Source organism: Cnephaeus nilssonii (assembly GCF_951640355.1).
Source record: "Cnephaeus nilssonii genome assembly, chromosome: 9".
Classification (NCBI taxonomy): Eukaryota; Metazoa; Chordata; class Mammalia; order Chiroptera; family Vespertilionidae; genus Cnephaeus; species Cnephaeus nilssonii.
The window spans coordinates 7,026,535-7,053,296 of record NC_137080.1 but is presented as its reverse complement, the minus strand read 5'-3'; the positions used below and the strand labels follow the sequence as shown (position 1 = coordinate 7,053,296).

Genomic DNA, 26,762 nt, shown 5'->3' with positions numbered 1-26,762 from the left:
TATGGAAACCATGGGTTTGGCAATGCAGTGGCTGATTTCTGTCCACTACCACCCACCACAGGCTTCCATGAAGACCTTCTGACTCCGAAGTCATAGAGAGCACTCACAGCTGGAAAGCTGCCCCGTGGCTGGCATTTTTATCCAGCATGAACGGTAAAATATCCAGAGTAAGCCCATGAGCAGTGGACTCTTACCTAACCTCCCACCCTCATCTACAAGTCTTAGCAAGTGCTAAGTGCACATTCCAGGAACTCGGCGAATATGACTGAATGTCTTGAAGAATGAATGACATTCTCAAATGGATTCCCAAATAGGATAAGACAAGTGTTCATCTTTTTACCTTTAACTGGATGGAAACCACCTCTCTCTGGACGACTTGGGTACCATCTCTCACTAGGATCAACTACCCTGAATCACTCACCCAGTCTTAGGAGTCTGGTCGGAATTCTAGGAAATGTATCATGACATTTGATGTTGCCTTTGATTCAAAAGCAACTTATTTAGTCTCTCATTCAACTCTCATCCTTAAAACAAAAGGGGGGGGGTACATTTTGAAGACAAAAAATCTGTGTGCCTTCTGAAAAAATATTATAGTGCTCTACACATATATCTAAGATTGAAATGGCTTCAAGACCAGAGAGAATTTGGAACCACACAGGTCTGGTTGTTAATTCAATCACCAGATCGCCAGTGAAAAACTTCAGCTCAAAAATCTGAAATAACATTCACCATCCTTCTGAATCCATTCAACCCCCAAAAAATGCATGAGTGGTATACGAATATATTCTTCTCATGGTGCAGCTGAAATATACAAAACGCCAGGTAAAGAGGAGAGATGAACTGTGTAATCTTTATGCATTTTTTTGGCACCCTCCCCAGCCTACAAGCAGTACTGTTATTGACTATCAGGTGAGGTGGTATAAAAATTCCTAGTGATGCCATGGCTGGCTAGAGTGTCGTTCCGATATGCCAATGTTTCAGGCTAGATCCCTGATCAGGGCACATACAAGAGTCAACCAATGAATGTATAAATAGGTGGAGTAACAAATCAATGCGCGCCTCTCTCTCTCTCTCTCTCTCTCTCTCTCTCTCTCTCTCTCTCTCTCTCAATAATAAAAAAAAACAAAACCTCCCAATGGTTCTCAGTGTAGCTCAACAGAGAATGCTTAAAGACACTACCATCTTCTACTTTTCCATCTGCCAGAACCACACAATTTATCTATAATTCATTGACTGTCTTAAGCAATGTCATTTTCTTTACTACAAAAACCAATGTGTGTCACAAACTCTCATCAAAGTTCATGCCATTTTATTTTATCAAAAGACCTAGCAGCTGAAGCTCAAAATTCAACACATATTTCCACCAGATTAGAAAGTCGGTACCAAACTCCTTCTATTTTAAGAAATCATTTCCTCTTGTCTTAGTTGATTAAATGGTAGATTAATTCCACAGACACAGGCTTCCTTTACACAGATCCTGGAAGCTAGTCAAACACTCTAAGTTTCATATCAATGTCATTTAAAAGCTAGCCATATTATAGGTTGCCAAAAAAAAAAAAAAAAAAAGCATTCACTTAACTCTACTTCTCACAAATTCAAAATGTTTGAAGGGCTATAAAAAAATACCATTCATGTAGCCGAATTTCCAAAAGAAAGATGACAGTGTACAAAGTCTCTTGCAGTAGAAATAGCCTTGCTCTTCCTATTCAAAGGATGGGGGGTGACCTAAATTTCATTATCGAGCCAAATATTATGAAACTAGAGGCCTGGTGCACGAAATTCGTGCACTGGGGGGGAGGGGTTCCTCAGCCTGGCCTCCACCGTCTCCAATCTGGGACCTAGAAGGATCGGGCCTAAATCAGCAGTCGGACATCCCTCTTGCAATTCAGGACCACTGGCTCCTAACTGCTCAACTGCCTGCCTGCCTGATCGCCCCTAACCATCTCTGCCTGCCTGCCTAATAACCCCTAACTGCCTCTGCCTCAGCTCCTGCCACCATGGCTTTGTCTGGAAGGATGTCCGGATGGATGTCCGGAAGACATCCATTCTAATTAGCATATTGCCCTTTCATTAGTATAGATACAACTCTATAAAAAGAATCTGTTATGCAAACATCCCAAAATAGTTGCTTTGATGACACATAAATTCCATTGAACCAAAAAAACACACCATATTTTACCCATATGCTTACCAATTCTGTTGAGTGATTCTCAACAGCAAAGAGAACATTGTTTTTGTATTCATGCATGAACACTTCCAGAGTGCAAAAGGAATACTTAACACAAGGGGGTGGGGGTAAAAACTGGGCGAGGTACATGAACAAGAGCAATAAAGGGCAATTTAAATAATAAATTGACAGCAGCTGGTGATAAGCAGCGTGCACTAGCAACAGAAATAAGCAACACGGCACCCACACCCTCACTACAGATAACAAAACAGCAGGCGCACATTCGAATGAAAAGCGTGGGTCTCTGTCTAATTGGTTTAAACATCCAATAGCTCTTACACTTAACGGACAGGCACTTACGTTCTCCGTGGTCCCAGTGATCACATGCAGTCCATCGTAGGTCGATTTGATGTACATGCCCTAGGGTGAGTCACAAATATATTAACATTCAGAAATACAGCCGCAAGTGGGACCTGAACTTATCAAACATTAAAGGCAGTCCCTGCAGAACAATACTCATTGTTGAGCCTCCTGAAACATTGTGAAACACGACCCTGAGAGCCGTGAAGGACAGCTCCGCCAACCGAAACACCCGTGAAAGCAATCAGAAGCGGCATCTCTTTGATGCCGTCACTTGTGTCCCAGGCACCCCGAATTTTGCCATAACTCTGGGGACTTGGAAGGAATCTTCTCAGCCCCGCAGCATGAATGAGGCCTTTCAAACGAGGACTGTTCTCTCCTGACCACCTTTGTCTGGCGACACAATATAGTCGGTTACATGTGAGATCAGCAGTCATGGCAGGGGACTTACTCACGCCACTAACAACCCAGACCAGGACTGTGAACGAAGATGGTCACTAACACTACAGAGGAGGTAAACGAGAAGCAGGCACCCTTCGTTTTTAAGATACATACTCTCCTTCCTAAAGGGCTGCTAGGCACATTCAGAAAGGAATTCGCCACGTCATTGAGGACACATTGCTGCAGTTTGACATGTCAGTTATAAAAATGTTCACTAAACTTTTAAAAAATATATACTTCTATTGATTATATTGATTTCAGAGAAGAAGGGAGAGGGAGAGGGAGAGAGAGAGAGAGAGAGAGAGAGAGAAACATCAATGATGACAGAGAATCATTGGTTGGCTGCATGCCCCCGACTGGGGATCGAGCTTGCAACCCGGGCATGTGCCCTGACCAGGAATCGAACCGTGACTTCCTGGTTCTTAGGTTGATGAACCTAAGCCACACCGGTTGGGCCACGGAGCTTTTATAAGATGGGGAAAGAGAGCAGAAAGTTGATTGGACAAAGAGTACTGGCTGACGCTGGTATCAATACCACAATAGCGTAGATCCTCCCAAGAAATCATTTTGACCCTGAACTCGCCCTACTCAGCCACCCACACCCTCTCCAATGAGAACCTCCTCAAATATGACCTTCAGGGTTCTCCCCACTCCTCTCCTTTCTGGTTGCTTTCATCTTCGGAGTGAGCAGCTTCTCCCCACGTGCGGTACTCCTCTGCCCAGAGCACTTGCTATAACTTAACCATCTGAAATGGCAACTCTATTTCTGCCCCCTCGGGCCATTTCTCTGTTTCATATACCTATAAACTCCCCCTAAGAAGCCTTCCCTGCCGTCTGTTATAACCCACCACTCACTCTGAAGCCGAGCAGTCTCCGTATACATAGCTCTACTTACTGAGAATGAGGGCTTGTCGATGCTGGGCTGCCTTTTGGTTTTCTGAGAGCAGACTGCCTTGGTATCTCCACACAGCTGCTAGGCACTCTCCCTCCTCCTCCCGCTCTCCCTCCTCCACCTGCTCCTCACCTGCTCCTCCCCATTCTCCTCCTCCTCTCCCCCCCCCCACCTCCACAGCAGCTACAGTAGCCATAGCCACCCACCACGGCACCTGTACGATGTGCCCAGCATCTGGCGCTCAGCAGCCATCATCATCTGACTTAATGCTTTCAACAACCCGGTTATTATTATAATTCTCTTTTGACAGATGAGGAAACCGCCATGTAAAGAGGTCAAATCATTTGAGGGCTGGTGCTAAACCCTGACTGAAAGCCTCTAAGCTCACCAATGGGCTTCACAGCTTCTTCCCTTAAACTGCAGCACATTAATCGCATGGGCTGCACGCCAGGGACCGGGTAATCCAGGGGTCCAGGCGCTGAGCTAGGGAGCGAGGCAGGTGCCTGTGTGTATTCTCGGGGCCTGGTGTTGTAGAGCTCAGACAGGACTGGTGAAGCGTTTCTGAGTGGTTTGTGTGTTGTTTTTTTAATATATTTTTATTGATTTCAGAGAGGAAGGAAGAGGGAGAGATAGAAACATCCATGATGAGAGAGAATCATGGATCGGCTGCCTCCTGCAAGTCCCCCACTGGGGATCGAGTGCACAACCCAGGCATGTGCCCTTGACCGGAATCGAACCTGGGACCTTTCAGTTCGCAGGCCGACGCTCTATCCACTGAGCCAAACCGGCTAGGGCTCTGAGTGTTTTTTTAAGAGTCATTCCTTCCAAGCAGCCTCCTCTCTCCTCCGTCCTAAGCGCTGACCCTTACAGAGCACATGCTGCTTTGCACCCAGAGATCATCCTTCCTCTGTGACTGCTGTCTATGTCCTTGCATGGCTAAATCCTAAAAATAAAGCTGCAGAGACAATTCCTCCACGTTCTGAGTGGACAGTTTTAAACTTGATTCATTTTTATTTTTAAACTTTTACTTATTAAATTGATTGCCGTGAGACTGGTCCACATGAACATGTGTGGATTTCGATGCTACAAATCTGTATATTGCACCATGTGCCCCACCCAAAGCCAAATCTTATTTTATACTCTGAAGACACAAAACCTACCAAACAGGTCAAGATGGCAAATGCCTAGCGACATGATGGAAGACGGTCTAGTTCAGTGGTCGGCAAACTGCGGCTTGCGAGCCACAGGCGGCTCTTTGGCCCCTTGAGTGTGGCAAGTCTATTTTGAAGAAGTGGTGTTAGAAGTTTAAGTTTAAAAAATTTGGCTCTCAAGAGAAATTTCAATCATTGTACTGTTGATATTTGGCTCTGTCGACTAATGAGTTTGCTGACCACTGGCCTAGTTGAATTCTATTGATAGTGAGCGCCAGGGGGCACCATGAAAGGCTTTAACACATGAAGGCGTGACTGCAGCCGGCGTGCTTACCAGGCCTTCCCCGGGTCTGATGTTCGGCAGGTGGACTTCCTCCAGGCACGCACACTGGCTCATGACAGGGTCCGTGGTAGAGCGGATTGTTTTGTCACAGATGCCATTTAAAACCTTGACCTAGAGTTGGAGAGGCAAAGAGTCAGGAAAGGCTCAATCATTAACCAGGTTTGCCTGGAGCTGAATTTTAAAGCAACACGCTCCACCTATAATCTTTAGCTCTGGTCAGCAATCATTTCGACAACCGCTCCACGAACGTGTGGCACTTTAACTCCACGTGTATCACCCTCTGTGGGAATGTGCCACTCCCAGCTCGGCCTCAGAAGGGCAGCTTTCATACTATCTCGTTTACAACCACTCAGGCACCGGCTGGCAGGAACCCCTTTTGGTGGCTGAGAATCATTGATTCCCTGCCCTCTGTAACTTTTCAGTGATCATTCACATCCTTTGCATTCCACATATTGACAAGGTTCAAGTCTTTTTACCTGCCCCTGTTTTATTTTCATCAGTTTTGTTTTTTAAAGCAGTTCTCGGTTTGTTTACAAACTGAACAGAAAGTGCAGAGTTCCCCCATCCTTCCTTTTCCACCCAGTTTCCAATATATTATTCTAGTATAAATAACAACAAGATATTGTTAACATCTTGCATTAGTGTGTTACATTTGTTGCAGGTGATAAACCAATATTGAGAGAATATGATTAACTAAAGTCCATAGTTGATATGAGGTCTGTGGGTTTTGACAACTGTATAGTGTCCTGTACCCACCATGACAATATCATACAGAATAGTTTCTCTGCCAAAAAAATCCCCTGTGCTCCACCTCGTCATCTCTCTCCCCCTCCCCCATCACGAATCCCCGGCAATCACTGATTTTTTTTCAGTGTCCATGGTTTTGTCATTTCCAGAATGTCAAAGAGTTCTAATCACACAGCCTGTAGCCTTCTCAGACTGGCTTCTTTCACTTAGGAACATGCATGGAAGGTCTCTCCATCTCTCTTCACGGCTTGGGAGCTCATTTCTTTTTATTGCCGAATACTCTTCAGCAATAAATTGTCCGGATGGACCACCGTTTGTTTATCCATTCAGCTACTGCAGGGCATCTTGGTTGCTTCCAAGCTTGGGCAATTATGAACAAAGCTCCTATCACATTCTGTGCAAGTTTTTGTAGATATAAGCGTTTCATTCTTTTAGATAAATAGCTAGACTTGCAACTGCTAGAGCGCAGGGTTAAGAGTATGTTTAATTTTGTAAGAAACTGCCAGGCTGTTTTCCAAAGCGGCTGGGGCCTTCTGCATTCCCAGCAGCAACGGGAGAGGGTTCCTCTTGCTCCACATTCTTGCCAGCATTTGGGGGTGTCGTGTTTTGAACTTTAGTTCCTCTACTCCGTGTACAGTGGTGTCTTGTTTTAATTCACAGGTCCCTAATGTCGAACATCTCTCCCGATACTTCTTTGCCAGCCGTATATCTTTTTTGATGAGGTGTCTGCTCATATCTTTTGCCCACTTTTTAACTGCACTGTTTGTTTTCTTATTACTGAGTTTTGAGGGTTCTTTGTATATTTTGGATCCAACTCCTATATCTGATGTGTGTTTTTAAAATATTTTTTCCGGTCTGGAAGTTATCTTTTCCTTCTCTTATTGCGTTTCATGGAGCAGGGTCTTAAATGTTAACAAAGTCTAACCTCGTCAATTTGTCTTCCATGGTTCATGCTTTTTGGTGTTGTACCGTAAAGCTCATCACCAAACCTCAGGTCACCTAGAATTTCTCCTGTTCCTTTTCCAGGAGTTTTGTCGTTTTGTGTTTTAAATTCAGGTCCACGATCTTTTTTGACGATGGCGATGCTCGCGTTCTTTGAATGCTAAACACTGACGAGGTGACATTCTGGAGACAGTGGGAGGATCCCTATCAACGGTCCCCGTGTAGAAATCACAGTGGGCACATGTGGTCACTCGCCCCAATCAGATCCATCTAACCTTTCAAAATCAAACAACCAAAACCATCAGGAAATTCCAAAGAGCGATTTTTTTCCACGGGGGAGAATCCAACAACTGACACTTTTTTAATTCCTCCAATTTGTTTGGCCTCCCTATTTATGGAAAATATATTTATAGCAGTTTCACTGCTAAATTCCTCAACATCAGTAGGAGCAAGGCCTTATCAAAAGAGCACAGGCTAGCTTATGTCAAAAGGAGGAAGCGATGATGAATAGTTACGAAATGCCATTAAACAGCCCCAGCACATCCCCCGCATCAGAAGGCTTTTGCCAAGAATTTTTTTTTGTTTGTTTTAATCAAAACCGTCCTCAAGTAAAATCGGCAGATCAGTCTCGCCCTGATTAACAGGCTAGCCATCAGTTTAAGTAAAACTGCACACTGATGAAATGTTCATGGGGGAAAAACAAAAAACAGAAGAGCGATCCCAATACATCCAAGTCCAGCACAGGAGTTTGCACAGTAGTTGGTCTTGTTAAGTAACTTTTATTCTTCCCTTTCCATCTAAATGAATAGACCCATATCCCGAAAGCCAGTATTTCAAAGTACATCCTGAAGTAACGGGCCACAATGCATTTGCTTTAATTCCTGTAGCTCTCACTGTTTTGGGAAAATTTTGCAGTAACTTTGAGAACGTATACTTACCACGGATAGAACTTTATCCTCCATTTCTGCTACGAGACAATCCTAAAGAAGGGAAGAAGAAAAATGAAAACTAAATACAAGAGCGAAAATTTGTCTAAAACTGTTGGCTTAAGCTATCTAGATATTGCTTGGTCCCAAGATGGTCCCCAACAGGTCCCCCACCCTGCAGCCTGAGCAGTCCTGGACGGACAGGAGGACGGATGGAGGAAAGACCTGGATGGAGAGGGTAGAGTGGGAATGGAGTGGCCATTCGACTTCTCCTGAGGCTCTGCTCCATCCTGACCCAGCGGCCTTATCAACTCAGGGACCCATCTGACTTAGGAATTAACCTTAAAACCTACAAAAATCACTGGGCTGAGATCTACCTGCTGTCCAGACCAGGCGGAGATTAAGCCAGAAGTCAAGGTCCACGAAACCTGACGAAGGCTCCCAAATGTGACCCTGGGGCTCAGCTAGCACAGGACCAACAAGCCAGGCGTCGTTAGCTCTGGGCCTGCCTATAAGAATAGCTTTCAAATACAGGCTCAGCCACCAAAGTTTATTTTAAGCGCCACTGAGATTACATCAGATAGTTCTGTCCCTTAACAGATGCTAAGGGTTCAACAAAACATTCATTTAACCCAGTGCCAAAAATGTGGTCTTGAGGTATGCTATTAATGACGTTCAATAAAGGGCTGGAACGCCAGGCATTATTTACTCAGCTTCAGAACAAAAGACTTGAAGCTGCATGAACCGGGTTAGCTGATTATAGGAACCGCCACTGTCCTGTCCAGAAGCAGCCAAAGCAAAACTCTCTCCGAGGCTACAACCTGCTGCAGCCCAGGACCCCAGGCTAGGAGGCCGCGTGCGCGCTGAAGAAAAGGGAGACCAGCACCTTCCTTCCGTGTTCTCAGCGCCACTAAGTATAATCCCAGGCTGGGGCCTTCTGGGGCAAATGCTAGCTGTCTCATGTACACGGAGGATATTAATCACCTCTGCTGGGATTGTCAGTTTCCCTTCAATCACAAAGTCATTTTAGGTCACTCGGGAGTGGGGATGGAAAGAGCTACCAGCGTCTGTCCTAGGTGATTTTATAATCAGATTTTCAGCGTCCTCTTTAAGTTTTCCACAAATTTCTCTCCCTGGTACAAATGTGAGAAACGATCCTAGGAAAGAGTAGCCGAGTGAGAAAAGGGGGGTAAAAGGCAACGGAGAAATGTGTTTCTACACTGTGCGTCTAATAGGAATTCTAACCACGGGAACGGCCTCTGTAAAACATGGGTAATTAGAGCTCGAAACGGCGCTTTCCCGCCTCCAATTTGCGCGTGGCACGAAACTAGCCACTACCACGACGGCCCACCCCCTGCCCACACCATCTGAAGGACAGATCATCAACTGGATGTCAGCTCTAGGGAAACAGAACCCTGTGTGCTCTCAGGCCAGAAACGGGCCTAATCATTGGTATTTATGACCTTTCAGTACAAATCCAGAAACGGTATGAGCACGTCATCACCGTGAGATAATCACCCGCAGGCAGAGCGCCTCTCCACGCCCCGGGGCCCCAGAGCCAAGGTGGATGTGTGACCTCACGGCTCCTCGTACTTGATCCTCTGACGGATCCGAGAAGCCACCAAGCACATGGCTCTCTCACTGTGGTGACAGGGCCCTGGGGTGAGCGGAACGGCTGGAGTCGGCGTGAGAAAGGGCTCACGCTTCACGGCCTTGCACGTGGGTCCCCGCACCCACTCCTCCTGGGGGGAAGCAGCTGTAGGCCCGACAGCCTGCCGTGTGGCACGAAGGCCGTGGAATGGAAAAAAGGAGTCCTGGAACCGAGTCCCCTCCTCGGGAGCCAGACAATGGGCTGAGCTCTGTCACATCGCTCGGTCACCTGGCCCAGCGGACTCGGGCCAGCCGCCTGGCAGAGGCCCAGCCTGGGCAGCCACCAGGGGCCCTCCCTCCTCGCCCTCCCTTATTCTGCCTCCTTACTACCTGAGGAGTCTGTCTCCCCTCGCCATGCCTCTCTCTCTTCCTTTGGAAGTCAGGGGTGATAACATTGGCCGCAGAGAACTGTTGAGAAGTGTATGTGGTAGCATGTGCCACGCATGCAGTACACAACCGATTCACAACCAGGGCGCAATAAATGGCCTCCTGGCTTTCTCCTCGCCTGTGTTCAGGGCTAGCCTGGTTTCCAATCAGTTTTCTCGGGCCTTCCATTTCTCCTTGCTTTCCACACTGGAATCCAGCACCTGCCACTGTCCTCCCGGCTCTCGCCCTTGTGATTCCAGTTTCCACGTCATCGCAGCTATGGGAGGATAGGTGGACGGCTTCTCTCCACTTCTCTCCCTACTAAGGTAAACGCCGTTTTTCTCCCAAACCCCCCACTGTGCTTCTATAGCCCTTGGTGTATAGTTTTTTGGATGCATGTATATATTCCAAATACATATATACACGCATTTAAAAATATTGTGATCACTATCTTCCTATTACTTTCTTTTTTCTCAACAATACCGTGTAGAAAGCTCATCAAATCACCTGGTAAGGTAAATACTGGCATTTCCATTTTACAGATGAGAAAAGTTGAGGCTCATCCGTTTTCAGTGGCTTGCCTGAGGTCCCAGGGCTAATTAAGGGGAGAGGCAGGGTTTGAACCTATCTCTCCCTGAAGCATATGCTCAATGAACACCAAAGAGAAAACAAAGGAAAAAATGAACCACAAACAAACAAACAAAAAATACTTCTTGTATCATTTAAATTTGGGTTAAATTTCTCCGAAAAGAAAATTCTCATCCACGTATTTAAACATCAGCTTATCTCATTCATTTAAAGATACATTTAAAAAACATGATGTCATGAGACCCCCAAAAAGCCAGGTGAACGTGAGGAGGAGACTCAGTGGGTGTCCTTCTCCGGAGGTAACTGGACCCAGACCTCAACCTCCCAGAGGGATATCTTATCATCATTCATAACAATCACCTGCATGGCTCTAAGGAAAACATCTAGATGGTCCTAAGACGCAGTAAGCCCATTCGGTCCAGATAAGCACTGTCACACTGTTTGGATTTCCCAAATGTCCTCTTCACCATAAGGGTTACTCTAGCCACATGCCTAAAACAGGATTCCACTCTACTACTTCCTGTACCTTCCCTCCTTAGAACTCCTCTAACTTAATATATATATATACTAGAAGCCCGGTGCACGAAATTCGTGCACGGCGGGGGGTTGTCCCTCAGCCCAGCCTGTACCCTCTCCAATCTGGGACTCCTGGAGGGCAGTCGGACATCCCTCTCACAATCCAGGACTGCTGGCTCCCAACTGCTTGCCTGCCTGCCTTCCTGATTGCCCCTAACCGCTTCTGCCTGCCAGCCTGATCACCCCCTAACCACTCCGCTGCCAGCCTGGTTGATGCTTAACTGCTCCCCTGCCAGCCTGTTTGCCCCTAACTTCCCTCCTCTGCCAGCCTGGTCACCCCTAACTGCCCTCTCCTGCAGGGTTGATCACCTCCAACTGCCCTCCCTTGCAGGCCTGGTCCCTCACAACTGCCCTCCCTTGCAGGCCGGGTGCCTCCCAACTGCCCTCTCCTGCTGGCCATCTTGTGGTGGCCATCTTGTGTCCACATGGGGGCAGGATCTTTGACCACATGGGGGCAGCTATATTGTGTGTTGCAGTGATGATCAATCTGTATATTACTCTTTTATTAGATAGGATAGAGGCCTGGTACATGGGTGGGGGCCAGCTGGTTTGCCCTGAAGGGTGTCCCGGATCAGGGTGGGGTTCCCTTGGGGCGTGGGGCGGCCTGAGCGAGGGGCCTGTGGTGGTTTGCAGGCCGGCCACTCCCCCTGGCAACCTAAGCGGAGGCCCTGGTATCTGGAATTTATTTTCCTTCTACAATTGAAACTTTGTAGCCTGGGGTGGCAGCCATTTCTGGGGCGGCAGCCATTTCTGTGGCAGTTAATTCACCTTCTACAATTGAAACTTTGTAGCCTTAAGCAGGTGAGCCCGGCCAGGGTGCGCAGAAAGCTTTGCTTCCCCTGTTGCCGCCGGCAACCCTGGCCTGCTCTCTCAAGCTCCATTCTGCCGCCATTTGTTTGAATTTGTTTACCTTCTATAATTGAAACTTTGTAGCTTGAGTGGAGGCTTAGGCCTGCAACGGCTATGGAAAGCTTGGCTTGCTCTGTTACCTGGGAAACCTTGCTCTCTGTGGCTGTAGCCATCTTGGATGGGGTTAATTTGCATACTCGCCCTGATTGGCTGGTGGGCGTGGCTTATGTAGCGGAGTGGTGGTTAATTTGCATATTACCATTTTATTAGAGAGGATTTTTTGTTTGTTTGCTTGTTTGTTTATCTTTTCCTTTTCTTTTTCCCCCAGAGACTGTAAGTTCCATAAAGTCAGGGACTTTTTTTATCTGTTTATTCATTGATATCCCTCCTGCCTAGAAGAGTGGCAGGCACATAGTAAGTGTTCAATAAATATTTATGGAAGGAAGAGTCCAAATGCCTACAAAGCCAACACCAACCTGCCTAGGCAAAGCAGATTCATCTTCTGAAAACAAATGCCACCTCAGCCTTCAACTTCATCACTTTCTCCTCCTCTCCCTACCCTATAGCAAGGGCAGCCTGAGTCAGGCAACAGCCTAGGACCCTTTAAAAAAAACACAAAGGCACCTGTGAACGCTGAGAAAGAAGATACCTACTAAAAAGGGCTCCTGGTGGCTACTGGGCTCAAATTAAAGAAAAAAAAACAAAAACAGAAGCTACCAGCCATTTCTATACAGAGGTCTCTCACACAAACGGCACTTCAGGGAGAAGCCTGCACTGCACAGCCTGCCTGCACTGTGTTCATGCCATCTGAGCCAGCCCTTATAAAGGAGTTCCCAGAATCCTATTTCAACCAATAGGACTGAGGCTTTCACCATCCAATCGGAGCTGCACAGCTCTGACCAACCAGAGCAGCCTTACTCTGTCCAATCAGGATAGTGCAAACTGATCAAACTGTGAGAATATGGAGTCCTCATTTGCATGAAGACAGACCAATCAGAGACCAGGGGCAGGGACTTCTGTCTATATAAGCCAGCTCGTCTCCGGCTCAGGAGAGTGTACTTTCCTTTCCACCAAAGACTAAACACTGTTTCCCTGGCTGAGCTGAAACACCAAAGATGTCTCGATGGACAGGAGGGGAGCAGGCCAGAGCAGACTAGACTGGCACAGAACGCAGCAGACCGGCAGGACACAGAGCAGAGCTGTCTAGCCAGAGAGGGCCCTGGCCCCAGGGCTGCCTCACAGCCCTGCTGTATCACAATTGAGCTGTTTTACACTAAATAGTTTTTCCTTCTTCACCACACCCCAATTCGGGGATTCCTAGTGGCACTGAATTGGCACCAACAATCATCGTTTGACACACTCGTGAGCAAAACATTCCCATATGCTAATTACAATGTTTAACTTTGACTCTTACACTGTCGTTTTCATTGATCACAGGTAAATTCTTTTAAAGATCAAAATAGGAGGCAGAATATAGGGGGGAGAGGGAAGCAGAAAAGAAAAAGCTGAAGGTGTCAGAGAAATAAACGTCTTCCACCACGAATGCCAGGACTGGGTGACTAATGCACCACAAGTGGTATCAGACTGGTTTTGTCAAGATTACTTTACACATCATAAAACAGAGCAGAAACTCAGAGCCACTTCTGCAGTTCTGAGCTCCTTTCTAAGATCATGGCCTCGACAGCAAGTGATGAAGTCACATGTGCCTTAAGGTCAATGGCTGCCAGGACTGGACCTCAGACAGCTGCCCCGTGCAAAGCCAGACTTCACTCTCCATGTTCTAGGAACAAAAAGGAAGCGCCCGGCCCTTCAGAACTGCACCTGTTACATGGCACAGGCCGCAAGGAGGAAAGGACATTCTTTACTTTTTGCCAAATCAGTGGTGGGAACTAATGTGGAATCAGAACTTTAGAAACAAATGAAACGTGAAAAAAGGACAACCTCTTCCTTACATTTCACAGCCTCCATTCCATTCAAAAATATTTTATGGTGTCTGCTAGGAGCCAGGGAATAGGACAAGAAGTGACCTTATGCCCTGACCGGTTTGGCTCAGTGGATAGAGCGTCGGCCTGCAGACTGAAGGGTCCCAGGTTCGATTCCGGTCAAGGGCATGTACCCTGGTTGCGGGCACAACCCCAGTGGGGGGTGTGCAGGAGGCAGGAGATCGATATTTCTTTCTCATCGATGTTTCTAACTCTCTATCCCTCTCCCTACCTCTCTGTAAAAAGTCAATAAAATGTATTTAAACAACAACAACAAAAAGTGACCTTACGAGCTGATGGTCTAATGAGAATTTTTTTAAAGTTCGGGTCACAGAAACTAGTTAAGTTACAGATTGATACAAATCTTCCTGGCTGTAGGCCTGGCCAATGAGTTGTGAGTGAAATGGACACGTGTCATTTCCAAATCAGAACATTCGTCAGTGTACAATCCTCCAAGGTCCACTGTCTCTCTGCCCGGGGACAAGGAACATGAGATGCTGGTTATTCTGCCAGCCTATGTCCTCAAGTGAAGAGCATTGGAGCAGCTCCCCAAACTGACCCATTTGGATCTAGATAATCAACAAATACACGCTGAGGTTGGGGATTCTTTGTTACTGCATCATAACCTAGCTCATCCATCCTGACTGGTAAACCCAAAACGAAAAGAAGACTCAGAACAAAGATTATAGTGAAATGTAGTTACTCCAGAATTTCTATTTGAAAAAAAATTAAGTGTTCAAACATTTTAGAGAAAGTACAGGACCATTCGCTCAACTATTTTGAAAGAAGAGAAGGTAATCTTTGAGGTAAAGGCCGCTGGTTTGGTTACATTTTCAGAAACCATCTACTCATTGCCTCTAATTGAAAGGCTTTCATCTCTCCCCAATTCTAATGGGGGAAACGGAGAGAGGGAAAGCATGATACTTCATACCTGCACGTAACCCTCGGAAGAAGAGGACAAAGGGACAGGGGAGGAAAAACCGGTTAGGAGGCCACAGCCATGCACTGACCTTCTGGACTGTGGTGGTCAGGTCCAAGCACAGCTGAATGATTTTGTTCTTCGTGACTGAAAAGTCAGTGATCCCTGTAAATGGGGCCCTAGAAAGCAAAGAATATGCTCTTTTAAAAAGTGGGGGGTGGGGACCCCACTGGGATCCTGCACTATGCCGACAAGCAGAGCTCCTCAACAAGCTAGCTTAAATTATGTGTTATGTAACCATTCCTCTCAAGTAACACACAATCAGGTCTCTGAATAGGAAACAGAGAAGTGCTAGACAAAAAAAAACATTATAAATGAGCCAAGAGAATAAACGTCCCTTCAGAAGTCAACTAACAGCCTTCACATGACCGACCGAATAATCATTAATGTTTAACGTCAGTAAAACACAACGTTAGCACAGTTTCGCTCTTCTCTAAGCTGAGGTTAATTTGTCCCTGCCAGTCACTTTCCAGTAACTTGCAAAGGGGACCTGGAGACCTCCCACTGACCCCGCACGCCTGCAGAGGCCACGTGAAGGCCCAGGGAGGGATGATGGTTCATGCTCCTAAGACGAAGCACAGGCCTCTGTGTCCCTCGGGCCCTCCTCTCATAGGACAGCCAGGCAGCCCGCAGCTCACCGGTCCAGCCAGGACAGCAAGGCCTTGGCCGCGCCTATGAGCTCCACCACGGAAGTCAGGAACTCGTTGGGGGGCTTGTGGGACGTGTTCCCGTCATAAGCCGGACTTTTCCGCCGGCTGCTTATGTAATTCTGTAAGTTGTGGGAGGAGGCTCGCAATTTCAGAACCAAGTTCTTCATATTGTCGGTTTCAAGGCCGTAATTCTGTGGAAAATAAAACCAAACAGGTTAGTGCAAAACAATTAACAATGTCATCATAGTGCAAAAGCACACTGAGTAACCCGAATCACTCCTACAAAGGCCACAAAGCCCTCTATCATTTACCCACAGTGCTGATCGCACCGACAATGGCCACACTGTCCCTCCCGCAGCCTACTCTTGCCTCGGGGACTTTGTTCTTGCTAGTTCCTCTTTCAAAATGCTCTTTGGACAAATCTCGGCAGGGACAGGCCCCCTCTCACTAACATCAAATTAGCCCAAATGTCCCCGCTCTTCTTTGAGGCTCCCAGGACTCTCTAGAGCAGAGTTCTCACCCTGGGTCCTACTGACAGTGGAAGTCGGATGACTCTGGGTTGTGGGAGGAGGATTCTGTACACGGCAGGACGTTCAGCTGTCCTATACTCACTAGATAGCAGTAACACCCCCCCCTCCCCAGTTGTGACAACCAAACATGTCTGCAGACATTGCCAAATACCCCTCAGGTCACGCCCTAGCGCCTCACCTATCACCTCTCTGAACCGTCTGCTTTGCTGCCGCCATCCTCACGGGATGCAGGGTCCGTGAGGGCAGGGCTGTGTGCGCAGCTCACCGCGGACTCTCCAGCCCAGCAGACAGTAACCCGGGGCCTGAGTGGATGCATTTCCATCAGAGAAGACTCTCCCAGAAGCTGAGCAGCACTAACTGGATGTCAATTCACCTGAAATGCAATTTCCGTCTCGGGAGCCTCTAGCCTCTGTTCTCTCTGAACCATGTCCCACTTACTTGGGTGCTTTTTTTAAAAAAAATCCATTTCATATGACAATATTGCCTAGACTCCCTGGCTGATAAAGAACCAATTCCAGGAAACACCACATCCATCTGAGACGACTCTGGCAGGAGGTGGGAGAGGAGTTTCTGTATTATCCTATCTGTTTAATCATTTTAACAAAAAGTGAAGACCTTTCTGGGGTACATAACACTGTGTCAACAGCAGCCCAAGGCAAGAACGTGGTGCTGTGTTTAACCATCGGGACTAATACCATGGCCAACAGGACCGAACTTCCTCTGTGCCAGGAACTGGGCTGAGCGCTGGACAAGAATAACGTCAGGCAAACAGCCTGTGCCAGTGGAAATGACATTTTCTCTGGGGGACAAAGACATTAAATAAGTTCTGCAGTTACACAGCTAACCAGTGGTAGGGGTGGAGTTCGAACCCACGCAATCCACACCGAGGGGACGAGCATCTGGTCGCGATGCTGTACGCCCCCCTTCCACACTCCTGCCCAAGGAAGAGCAAAGTGATCACACAGAAAACTGGACGAGAAAAAGGGACAGTGGCCAGTGATCCTAGATCCAGCTCTAACCAACGAGCTGGTTACTCCCCAGCTCTCTCCTGACCTGCCCCACCCCCTCTGCTGTGTTAGAAGCTTCCTTTAGCCAGCCAGGCCTCAGCCTTCTGAGAGGCCAGCAGGCCCGCCTGGATCTGAGCAATGCTTCTGTCCCCTGATCCAGACTGTCCCTTAGCCTCTCCTCTCTCACAGCCCCAATCGCTACCGCCCCAGGAGAGCCATGTCTTAAGATCACGATAAACAAAGCATAATATACCGGGAGCTCTTTTTTTTTTTTTTTCCTAGGATGAGCAATGGTAATAACAATAATAGCAAGGCTTTACCTTAATGAAAACTTTAGCTTTTATTTGATGTTTCAAGATATGTTGCTTCCTAGTCGAATAAAAAGTATTTTTTTTAATTTAGATAGAAATCTTGAAAAAGAGTTAAGTACCAATGCAAAGAAAAAAAACTCCCAGATCCATGAACTAAAAACCCTTTTTGCAAACCTTAAAAATACACTGTAAATGTCATAATAAAAATGAGTGCTCTGCATTAACAGTAATGTTCTACCTGAACCTTCCACTCATTCATTTCCCCCTCGCTGTCCTTTTCTAGAGACTCGCACATGAAATTGTCCTTGAACAGAGAAGACAGAAATGAAGAGATGGACTTGCCTCATGGCTTTCCAATTCAGAGAATCAGACTCACCAGCAAATGGATAAAGGGCCGCCTGACACGGCTGGTCCTGAAGGACTGGTGACGATCACTGAAGGGAACTGTCCCTCATTCAGTCAATTACTCAGCCTGCCAACCCACAGCAAGCGTTCTGAACTAAAAGCACGAAAGCCTGCTTTCTGAGTGCCAACGTCACCATCACTTCCTGGGAACTTTCACTGCCACACACAACAGTGAACTCTCAGGGGATTAAATGCACGTGAGTGTTGCAGGAAGCTTTAAACCTCCATCTCCTACAAACCTACCACATTTGATATTAAAATAGCTGCTTCTTATTAACTGGTTCTTTTCATTTCCACTCAATTTGCTGGTTCTTTTTATTTTTCCCCCCAAAACAAGCCATGAGACTGGAAGAATGAATCGATGGAGCTATAATAAAGAAAATAATTTTTAAAAGAAGGGAGGGCCGAAACCGGTTTGGCTCAGTGGATAGAGCGTCGGTCTGCGGACTGAAGGGTCCCAGGTTCGATTCCGGTCAAGGGCATGTACCTTGGTTGCGGGCACATCCCCGGTGGGGGGTGTGCAGGAGGCAGCTGGTCGATGTTTCTCTCTCATCGATGTTTCTAGCTCTTTATCCCTCTCCCTTCCTCTCTGTAAAAAATCTATTAAATATATATATTTTTAAATAATAATAAAATAAAAGAAGGGAGGGAGGAGGGGCAAAGTAAGGCAGGGAAATTCCTTCCCCCACCGCCCCATTGCAGGATAACAAGAAAACAAACTGATGGTATCCGTTCAACAGAACTTCTGCTGCAGAAGCATGACCGGGAAAGGAGTATTGACTTAAGTGCCCCACTATGAGAAACAGAAAAGGAACAATCTCTCAGAACAGATTTGATTATTTTCACTAATCTTTTCCCTAAAACCTGTCTCCTTCAGAAATTGCTTGACGATAAGGTATCAAGAAAATACCAACTAGGCAGGGAAGGAAATGAGCCTCCCAAAGTCTACACTCGTCCTAAAAACTCTCCACAGAGATGTCACTTCATCCGAACTTAGCCATTTCCTGGTCTGGCAGAGACACACGAGACAGAGAAAACAAAACAGAAAGATGCTCACTCTTCTGGTGCCTTAAATTGTACACACTCCAGGGAAGAAAACTCTTTTTTTTTAATATATTTTTTATTGATTTTAGAGAGGAAGGGAGAGGGAGAGAGAGATAGAAACATCAATGAGGAGAATCATTAATCAGCTGCCTCCTGCACGCCTACTACTGGGGATGGAGCCCGAAACCCAGGCATGTGCCCTTGACTGGAATCGAACCTGGGACCCTTCAGTCTGCAGGCCAATGCTCTATCCACTGAGTCAAACCAGGTAGGGCAGGAAGGGAGATGTTAACACAACTTCTACCTTCTTTTCCCATTCCCACTTGTTCTGTCCATGATCTAACATTCTTGATTAAGGAGTGTCAGAGACATCCAATCAAAACCATCTTGAGTTGCGTCAATTAAATTACAACCTAAGAAATACACTTTATGTTTTCCTGAAGGCACTGAATAAGCTCATAAGAAAGATCAAGTTAAAACCAACTGCCAGCAAAGATTACTCCTCCCGCATGATTTCTCCCCAGAGAAAGGGGTACTGTTCTTTAACAATTTGCCACGTGGGTCAATGATAACCAATGAATAATCTTAAGGGTACAGAGCGCGCAGACGCACCCTGGGCGGGTAGATCATTACAGCTGTTTCATTTAATCACACATGTAGGTGGCATCACTTAACACATGCACTAATTCCAACTTTGTCCACTTTCTCAGCCTACATCAACCTCAAAAAAAATACATCTGTCCCTGCCTTGGTCTTCAGGTAACTAGGGTCTGGTTGATTTGGAAAGAAAATGGGGTACAACTGCACATCATTAACTCTCCATCACACCCTCCAGACCAACGCTATTCCACAGAACTATCTCCAATAACGAAAATGTTCTCTCTCTGCACTGTCCAAACACGGCAGCCAGTGGCCACAGGAGCTACCGAACACTTGACGTGTAGCTAGTGCGACGGAGGAACTGCATTTCATTTCATTTTAATTGAGAGTCACGTGGCGAACAGCTACCCTACTGGAAAGAGCAGCCGGTCCCCGATGCCCTCTGCCCTGGGATAGGAGGAGGAACCTGGGCTCAGACTCTAAGTTCAACCCTGGGAAGTGGCCCTGATTCTGTCTCATAATCCAAGTCTCTCCCCTAAGTCCCTCCAGCCCGCCAAGGTCAACGCTCACAAAGGCGGTTTCTCTCCTCGCTCCCTCCCCAGGACCAGCTATTTGTGGGCCATCTGTTCAATGGTTTTGGAATCTTAACCAGTAGCTGTTCCCTATTTTAGGTTCCTATCCATTCTATATGCCCTTTTCTCTCCAAAACTTTCTAATGGCTTTGTTTTTTCCTCCCACCGCCCCCCCCCTTCCCTTACTCTAATCCTATTCATTTCCTGTCCATCATAACATCAACATCCGCCAAACTATGTTTACATTAAAACCCCTTTTATGACACCAGGGCCCAGTGTAAGTACACATGAACTAACTGGCCGGGGGAAGAATTCTTCAAGGCAAAAAAATGATCACCAATTTATAGATTATAAATGGATTAAGGGTGTGAATGGATTCACGGTGTAAATGGATTAAATAGATAATATGATGAATATATTCACTGTCATAAGAATATTTTAAAAAGAGATGATCTCAAGAAGAAATGATATTTGAGTCAAACTCTCTAAAACCCTCCCCAGCCCAGAAATGACACATCCATGTGAGGCCTCCCTGAGCCTCCACCAGACGCATCCCCTGGCGCCCGGCACACCAAGCATGTCCAGAAGGAGTCTGAGGTCAGAACTTTGTCTACAAAGGAAATGAGGAGGAAATTGTAGGAGATAAAACACAGCTTTAGGTTCTGGCGTGTGGCCAGCTTTGTTCCTTCCAGTCTAATGGCTGAAGGGGTAGGGAGAGGGGAAAAGCAGAGAGAGGCAGCTGTTTTGTTGATTATCGCCCTTGCTGAGCACAACGTGCCTCAGTCCCCGTCCTCCTTCCCTTTCTCACCGCAGAGTCCAAGGGGTTTCCCTGGCCCGCGGGCCCCACCGCAAAGCAGAGAGAGATGGTTCAAAAGAGCAAGCCCGGCTGACGTGGCTCAGTGGTTGAGTGTCTATCTATGAACCATGGTTCAATACCCGGTCAGGGCACATGCCTGGGTTGTGGGCTCAATCCCCACTGTGGGGTGTGCAGGAGGCAACTGATCAATGATTCTCTCTCATCATTGATGTTTCTATCTCTCTCTCCCTCTCCCTTCCTCTCTGAAATAAAATTTTTAAAAAAAGAGCAGAGAAGACTGAACAGCATTGTTCCCAGAAAGCATAATCAAAGTGAACCCAAACATGTTTCACTGTATTATAAAAAAATGCAGTTTTAGGACTCTTAGACATCTTCTGGGCAGTGCAAAAACACACGCTAGTCCACAGCCCATCCAGGGGGACGGGACCGCACAGACAGGGAAAGCAGACACCCCCGTTTCCCTGGAGACCCCAGAGTGAAGGGCGAGCAGCAGGGCCAGGATCAGAGGGCAGGGAGCCCGCCTCCCAGGCCAGCACTCACCCGCTTGGCCACGGCGTCTCCCTCAAGGCAGCTCATTTATCAAATAACTTCCCCGTTACTTCTCTAAACAAGAGCAGCGCATCTCCAAGCAGGAGACAAGGCTCTGTCCATTTTAAGCAAAAGAAGACGCCCGATGCAGCGCGTGTTATATAATCAACGGAGCGCAGGCCCGCGCTGGCCCCGGCCTGGGCAGCACATTCTTTCCCGCCGTCCTCGGTGATGTCATTGTATATTCCCTGGCTCAGTTTCCGAGCACTGCTACCCCAGCCTGCATGCGGCCCGGTCTGCAAACCCTGCATCCTTACGCGGCACCAGGACAGACAGACCTGGATCCCAGCCCGTGGCAGCCAGGCTACAAGCGTAACGCCCTTGCAGGTGTTCACAGCCCACACCACGGAGCCACCCCCACGGCCACAGGTGGGATGCAGGAGTCAGAACCTGGCAGGACTGAACTCAGTCACGGTCAAGCCAAAGCCCAGTCATCTGGGAAATGGAACTAAATCCACGTTTTTCCCATTTAGCTGCCATTTCATAGGTTGATTATTTCACCCACAGGCATCAGCTACTTAAATATAACAAATGCCTGTGCGGAATAAAAATGCTTTCTAGGGAAACAAAAACAGACATGGAAATAAGAAGCCCTTTGTCATTGCAATTTAGTAGACATTTCCTTTTAGGACCATCTCTCTTTTTATATATTTTTTTATTTTTATTTTTTACATTTTATTGATTTTTTTACAGAGAGGAAGAGAGAGAAATAGAAAGTTAGAAACATCGATGAGAGAGAAACATCGATCAGCTGCCTCCTGCACACCCCCTACTGGGGATGTGCCCGCAACCAAGGTACATGCCCTTGACCAGAATCGAACCCGGGACCTTCCAGTCCGCAGGCTGACGCTCTATCCACTGAACCAAACCGGTTTCGGCTCTCTTTTTATTCTTTATAAAAGATTAAAAAATGAAACTAAAGGAGTTTTTTGGTAATAGGCACACTTTTCCTATAAAGGGCAAGATAGTATTTTAGGCTTTGGGGGACCCATGGTCCCTGTTATAAATACTCAACTCTGCCCTTGTGACATAAAAGCAGGCACATATGATGCTTAAATGAATGGGCATGGCTGTGTCCCAATAAAACTTTATTTACAAAAATAGACATGGACCAGATTTAACTCGCAGGCCCCAATCTTCCAACTCTTAATCTGGAAAGTTATTTTTTTTTTCTTCCAGCTCACGTCAATGAATCATTAAGAAGGTAACGGCCCTACCTGTGTGGTTCAGTGGTTGAGCTTCGACCTATGAACCAGGAAGTCACAGTTCCATTCCCCCTCAGGGCACATGCCCGGGTTGCGGGCTCAATCCCCAATAGGGGATGTGCAGAAGGCAGCCGATCAATGATCATCTCTCATCATTGATGTTTCTATCTCCCTCTCCCTTCCTCTCTGAAATCAATAAAAAAACACACATATTTTTAAAGATGATGATAAGCTCAATGGCAAACAATGGAGATTGAAGAGAACGAAGTTCGATAGAACATCACCCAGGTACGGGTCACCTTTTCCTGAACTAACCAGTGCACAGAGAAGGTCGACCGCCTCCAACACCAGCTCCTGGTGTCCAATTCGAGTGACACCCAGCTCCTCGAGGTCCTGATGGGCGATCCGCAGCAGCTGCTCGCCGTTGATCTTCTCTCGCTCAAACTTGTGGACGTACTGCTGCAGGCAGTCATCTAAGCCTACCGGGAAAGCAAAGGTGGTCATCAGTGCCATGCGGGCCTTTTCTCCAAGGAGTCACCCATTCTGCTCCAATAATTGTCTATATAACATGTATCCCATCTGAGGGACACCTTTCAAGTGTAGCCTCACCTTCTCATCTCAGACAGATTATAAAGGTGCAGCTTCAAGTTTCTAAAGGGATCCAGTTCAGTTATATGACAGTTACCTTCCCATCCCCTTTCAACTAAAAGAACAAACACTCACCCCCTGAGGACTTGCAACACCAGTTACCTGTACTAGACACATGTGTGACTGTTCGCTAAGCAACTCTTCCTTGGGGACTCCCTCCCTCTCCCAGCCCATGTGATCCCAGTGGGCCTGCCAATCAAGATGCTTTGCCACAGTATTTCATCTACCAGCCAGTATTAGGTTCCGGGATGACCATATGACTCAAGAGGAACCAATTAAAATCTTCCTTGATATTTGATATATCCGACGATAGAGGCTCTTTCTTCCTTTCCAAATGGAAGCCATAAGGACACAACGTTGGGGATACTGGCAGTCATTTTCTAGAAATAAATCCGAGAGAGAGAGAGAGAGAGAGAGAGAGAGAGAGAGAGAGAGAGAGAGAGATACATGCCTGTACCTTGCAACTGAAAAACTTCTGATGAATACAGAATCCAGCAGTGGTACCAAAGAAAGGCAATGGTAAATGGGTTAGCGTAGGGGAATTTTCCAGGCCAAACACTACTGCCAACAGGGTTGCATGCTAATGTTCTTATATAATGATTAAAATAGGTAAGCCAAGTAGAACTTGGGAATCTTTATTCCTGGACAGAGAACTCTCTGCTCAACTTGTGTTAATGGTTTTGCTGAAATAAAATTTTACCAGAATTGGCTGAACTATTGTAGCCTAATAACAAAAGCCATCTAGTGTTTTAAACGACTACCCAACACAAAGGATAAAAACTCAATTTAACTAGAACAATGAATGTTAAAGGCATGCTGCTGTCCCCTCCCTGCCACATACATACACACACACACACACACACACACACACTCTACTATGAGGGTCCTCTCTGGACTAGAAAGGTAGATAAAAGTCTAGCACTTACTTCGGGCAATACTAAAGTTTGTTGTCTTTTCTTTATTGATTAAGGTATTACATATGTGCCCTTATCTACCCATTGTCCTCACCCCCCCCACTCATGCCCTCACACCCCTGTTGTCTGTGTCCAAAGTTTGTGGGTCTTAAAATCTAATGCACTAGGCTTAACCGACATCTCTGCCCCACAAACTTTCCCCAATTTCCTCTTGATAAGATAAAGGAAGAGGAACAATATCCTGGGGCTATTAAATATAGAAAAAGGGGGCTATTAAATATAGAAAGAAGAGGTAAGAAACAATGAATTTTCTGGTAACCAGATGAGTTGTAATTCCTCTCTGAAATGACATCTGTCTAGCACAAGGGCTCCATCACACAGCAAGCGAGGCTGGGGACATTGATATAAACTTTGCTCCACTTGGACCGCCTTGAGCCACAAGTGGTCTCCATGACATGTGAGTGGAGCAGGCATCTATGATGATGCTCCACCTGGGCCGCAGGGGCTGGGTCTCAGCACCTGGGGCCACCTAGGGCGTGGGCAGAGGGGCAGCATCCATCAGCAGCGGGCAGCTGTGACAATGACCGAGGGCCAAGGAGAGCCTCCCGAGAACTCTATGTCCACCACACACAGACGGCTGAAGTAGGGCTCGTGGACGCTGTATAACCTATCCAGTCACAGAGCTTACAAGATGCCAAGAGAAGGATTTTTATAGCCGAGTTTTCTTCAGCTTCATGCAGAAGAAAAGAGACTGAATTCAAATCGAGGTCTATTTGGCAAAAGCCCCGCTCTTTTGCATTCTACCAGCAAACACAGGGTTATAAAAACTCCTCTCCAAACATCTTCCTAAATAAGCAGTAAGAATCACGGAATCTTAGACTCACTTAGAAGGTACTTCAGATCTCAATGAATCTAAAAAGTTGGGAAAGTATGGACCAAAGACAAATTCTTTTGAATTTTACCCTAAATCACTTAGCCAGTTCTAAGCCAGATCATGACCAATATCCCACATTCGTCTCCGTTAGGATGTTCTCTTCCCTTGCCTATTGTGATGGCTGAATTGTGCCTCCCCAATATTCTGATGCTAAAGTCCTAACCCCTAGTAGCTCCGAACATGACTATTTGGAGGTAGCATCGTTAGAGAGGCAATTACGTTAAAAAGAAGTCGTATGGATGGACCCGAATCCAATATGACTGGCATTCTTATAAAAAGAGGAGACACACAGAGTGAAGACCATGTGAGGACACGGGGAGAAGACGGCCGTCTGCAAGCCAAGGAGAGAGGCCTCAGAAGAAACCACCCCAGCTGACTCCTTGATCTCTGACTTCCGGCCTCCAGAACAGCAAGAAAATAAGTTTCTACTGTGTCACCCACCCAGTCTGAGGGGCTTTGTTATGGCAGCCCTAGCAAGCCAACATAAACCCAGTAACATTTTAATTCATATTCACCCACACGTGATCAGCTCTTCCCTAAACGAAATAAACCAGGTCCAATGACCAACTGAATTGCAACTTGTGTTCGCTGTGCCAAACGGTTTTCATGTGCAGAATAAATTAGCCCATGATAATTAAAGTGAAGAAACTATGTACAATGGAAGGTCATTAAACTTCATCCCTGAATAATAAGAAGTAGAAATAAAGATAAGGCCAGATTTCTCTTTCCACTCACTGTGAAAAGTTTCACTGAAGAAGCAGCATTTCAGATGCAGCTTTAGAGCAATGAAGGAAATAGTTTAGACACAGAAAAGAGGTTGAGATGAGAGATGGGATGAGGATTCCAAATAGGACGAAGGGTGCAAAGGATCAGAGGTTGAGAACCGACAGATACAGAACATTTCCCCAAAAGGGGACCAGAATCTCCTCGAGGGTTCTGAGGGAATATAAATGATGTCTCCTCAACTAATCAAACCCTCTCCAACATGTAGGAGGATTACCAAGCAGAAACAACCCATTGCTTCCCACCCAAAAACAGAATCCAGGGTGAGCTAAGACTTTCCCCTCAAGGGACACATATATGAATACACTAGCTTTTAAAGAGTATTGCCCCCGGTTTCATTATTCCAATATGTTATGGCCTATTGTTCGGTTATCCTATTGTTTCAAATACAATTAAACATTTATAAATAGCTGAATCAAACTATTATGCAGTCCCACAAAGAAGGGAAACTAAACCCCCAATTTCAAGTAAACTGGGTTTAGCATCTGCAATAAACCCGACACTCTTACCTATTGGCCTATTGGCCAGTTCTTTTGCTTTCTGTAAAGGGAATTTACAGAAAGTCCAGCAGGCCTGGGAGAAACACATAATTAAATAAAAGGAAATTAAACACATTCCATTCACACCAATTAAGTTAAGCAGATAATTCAATGTGAAAAAAATCACGACGTAGAGGCTCCCACAGAACAGGAGCCAGAGTGAGAGGGCCCAGACTTCCTCCACTGCCACCAAGCCTCCAATCAAGGCTGCCAACAACCCTCCACTCCCAAAGAAGTCCCAAAAGCAGAACGGAAA

General features: G+C 46.4%; 1 protein-coding gene across 2 annotated transcripts in view; it reads right to left on the bottom strand.

Moving 5' to 3' along the window:
- The window catches only part of CNKSR3 (CNKSR family member 3), a 73,132-nt gene that overhangs the window by 13,368 nt on the left and 33,002 nt on the right, over nt 1-26,762 (bottom strand). For both annotated transcript variants that reach the window (XM_079779711.1, XM_079779710.1), the window contains exons 2-7: nt 23,004-23,167; nt 15,598-15,800; nt 14,991-15,078; nt 7,982-8,023; nt 5,346-5,465; nt 2,528-2,587 (exon numbers count right to left, since the gene is read on the bottom strand). In XM_079779711.1, coding sequence (XP_079635837.1) covers nt 2,528-2,587; nt 5,346-5,465; nt 7,982-8,023; nt 14,991-15,078; nt 15,598-15,800; nt 23,004-23,167 — 677 coding nt within the window. The remainder of the gene's footprint in view (nt 1-2,527; nt 2,588-5,345; nt 5,466-7,981; nt 8,024-14,990; nt 15,079-15,597; nt 15,801-23,003; nt 23,168-26,762) is intronic.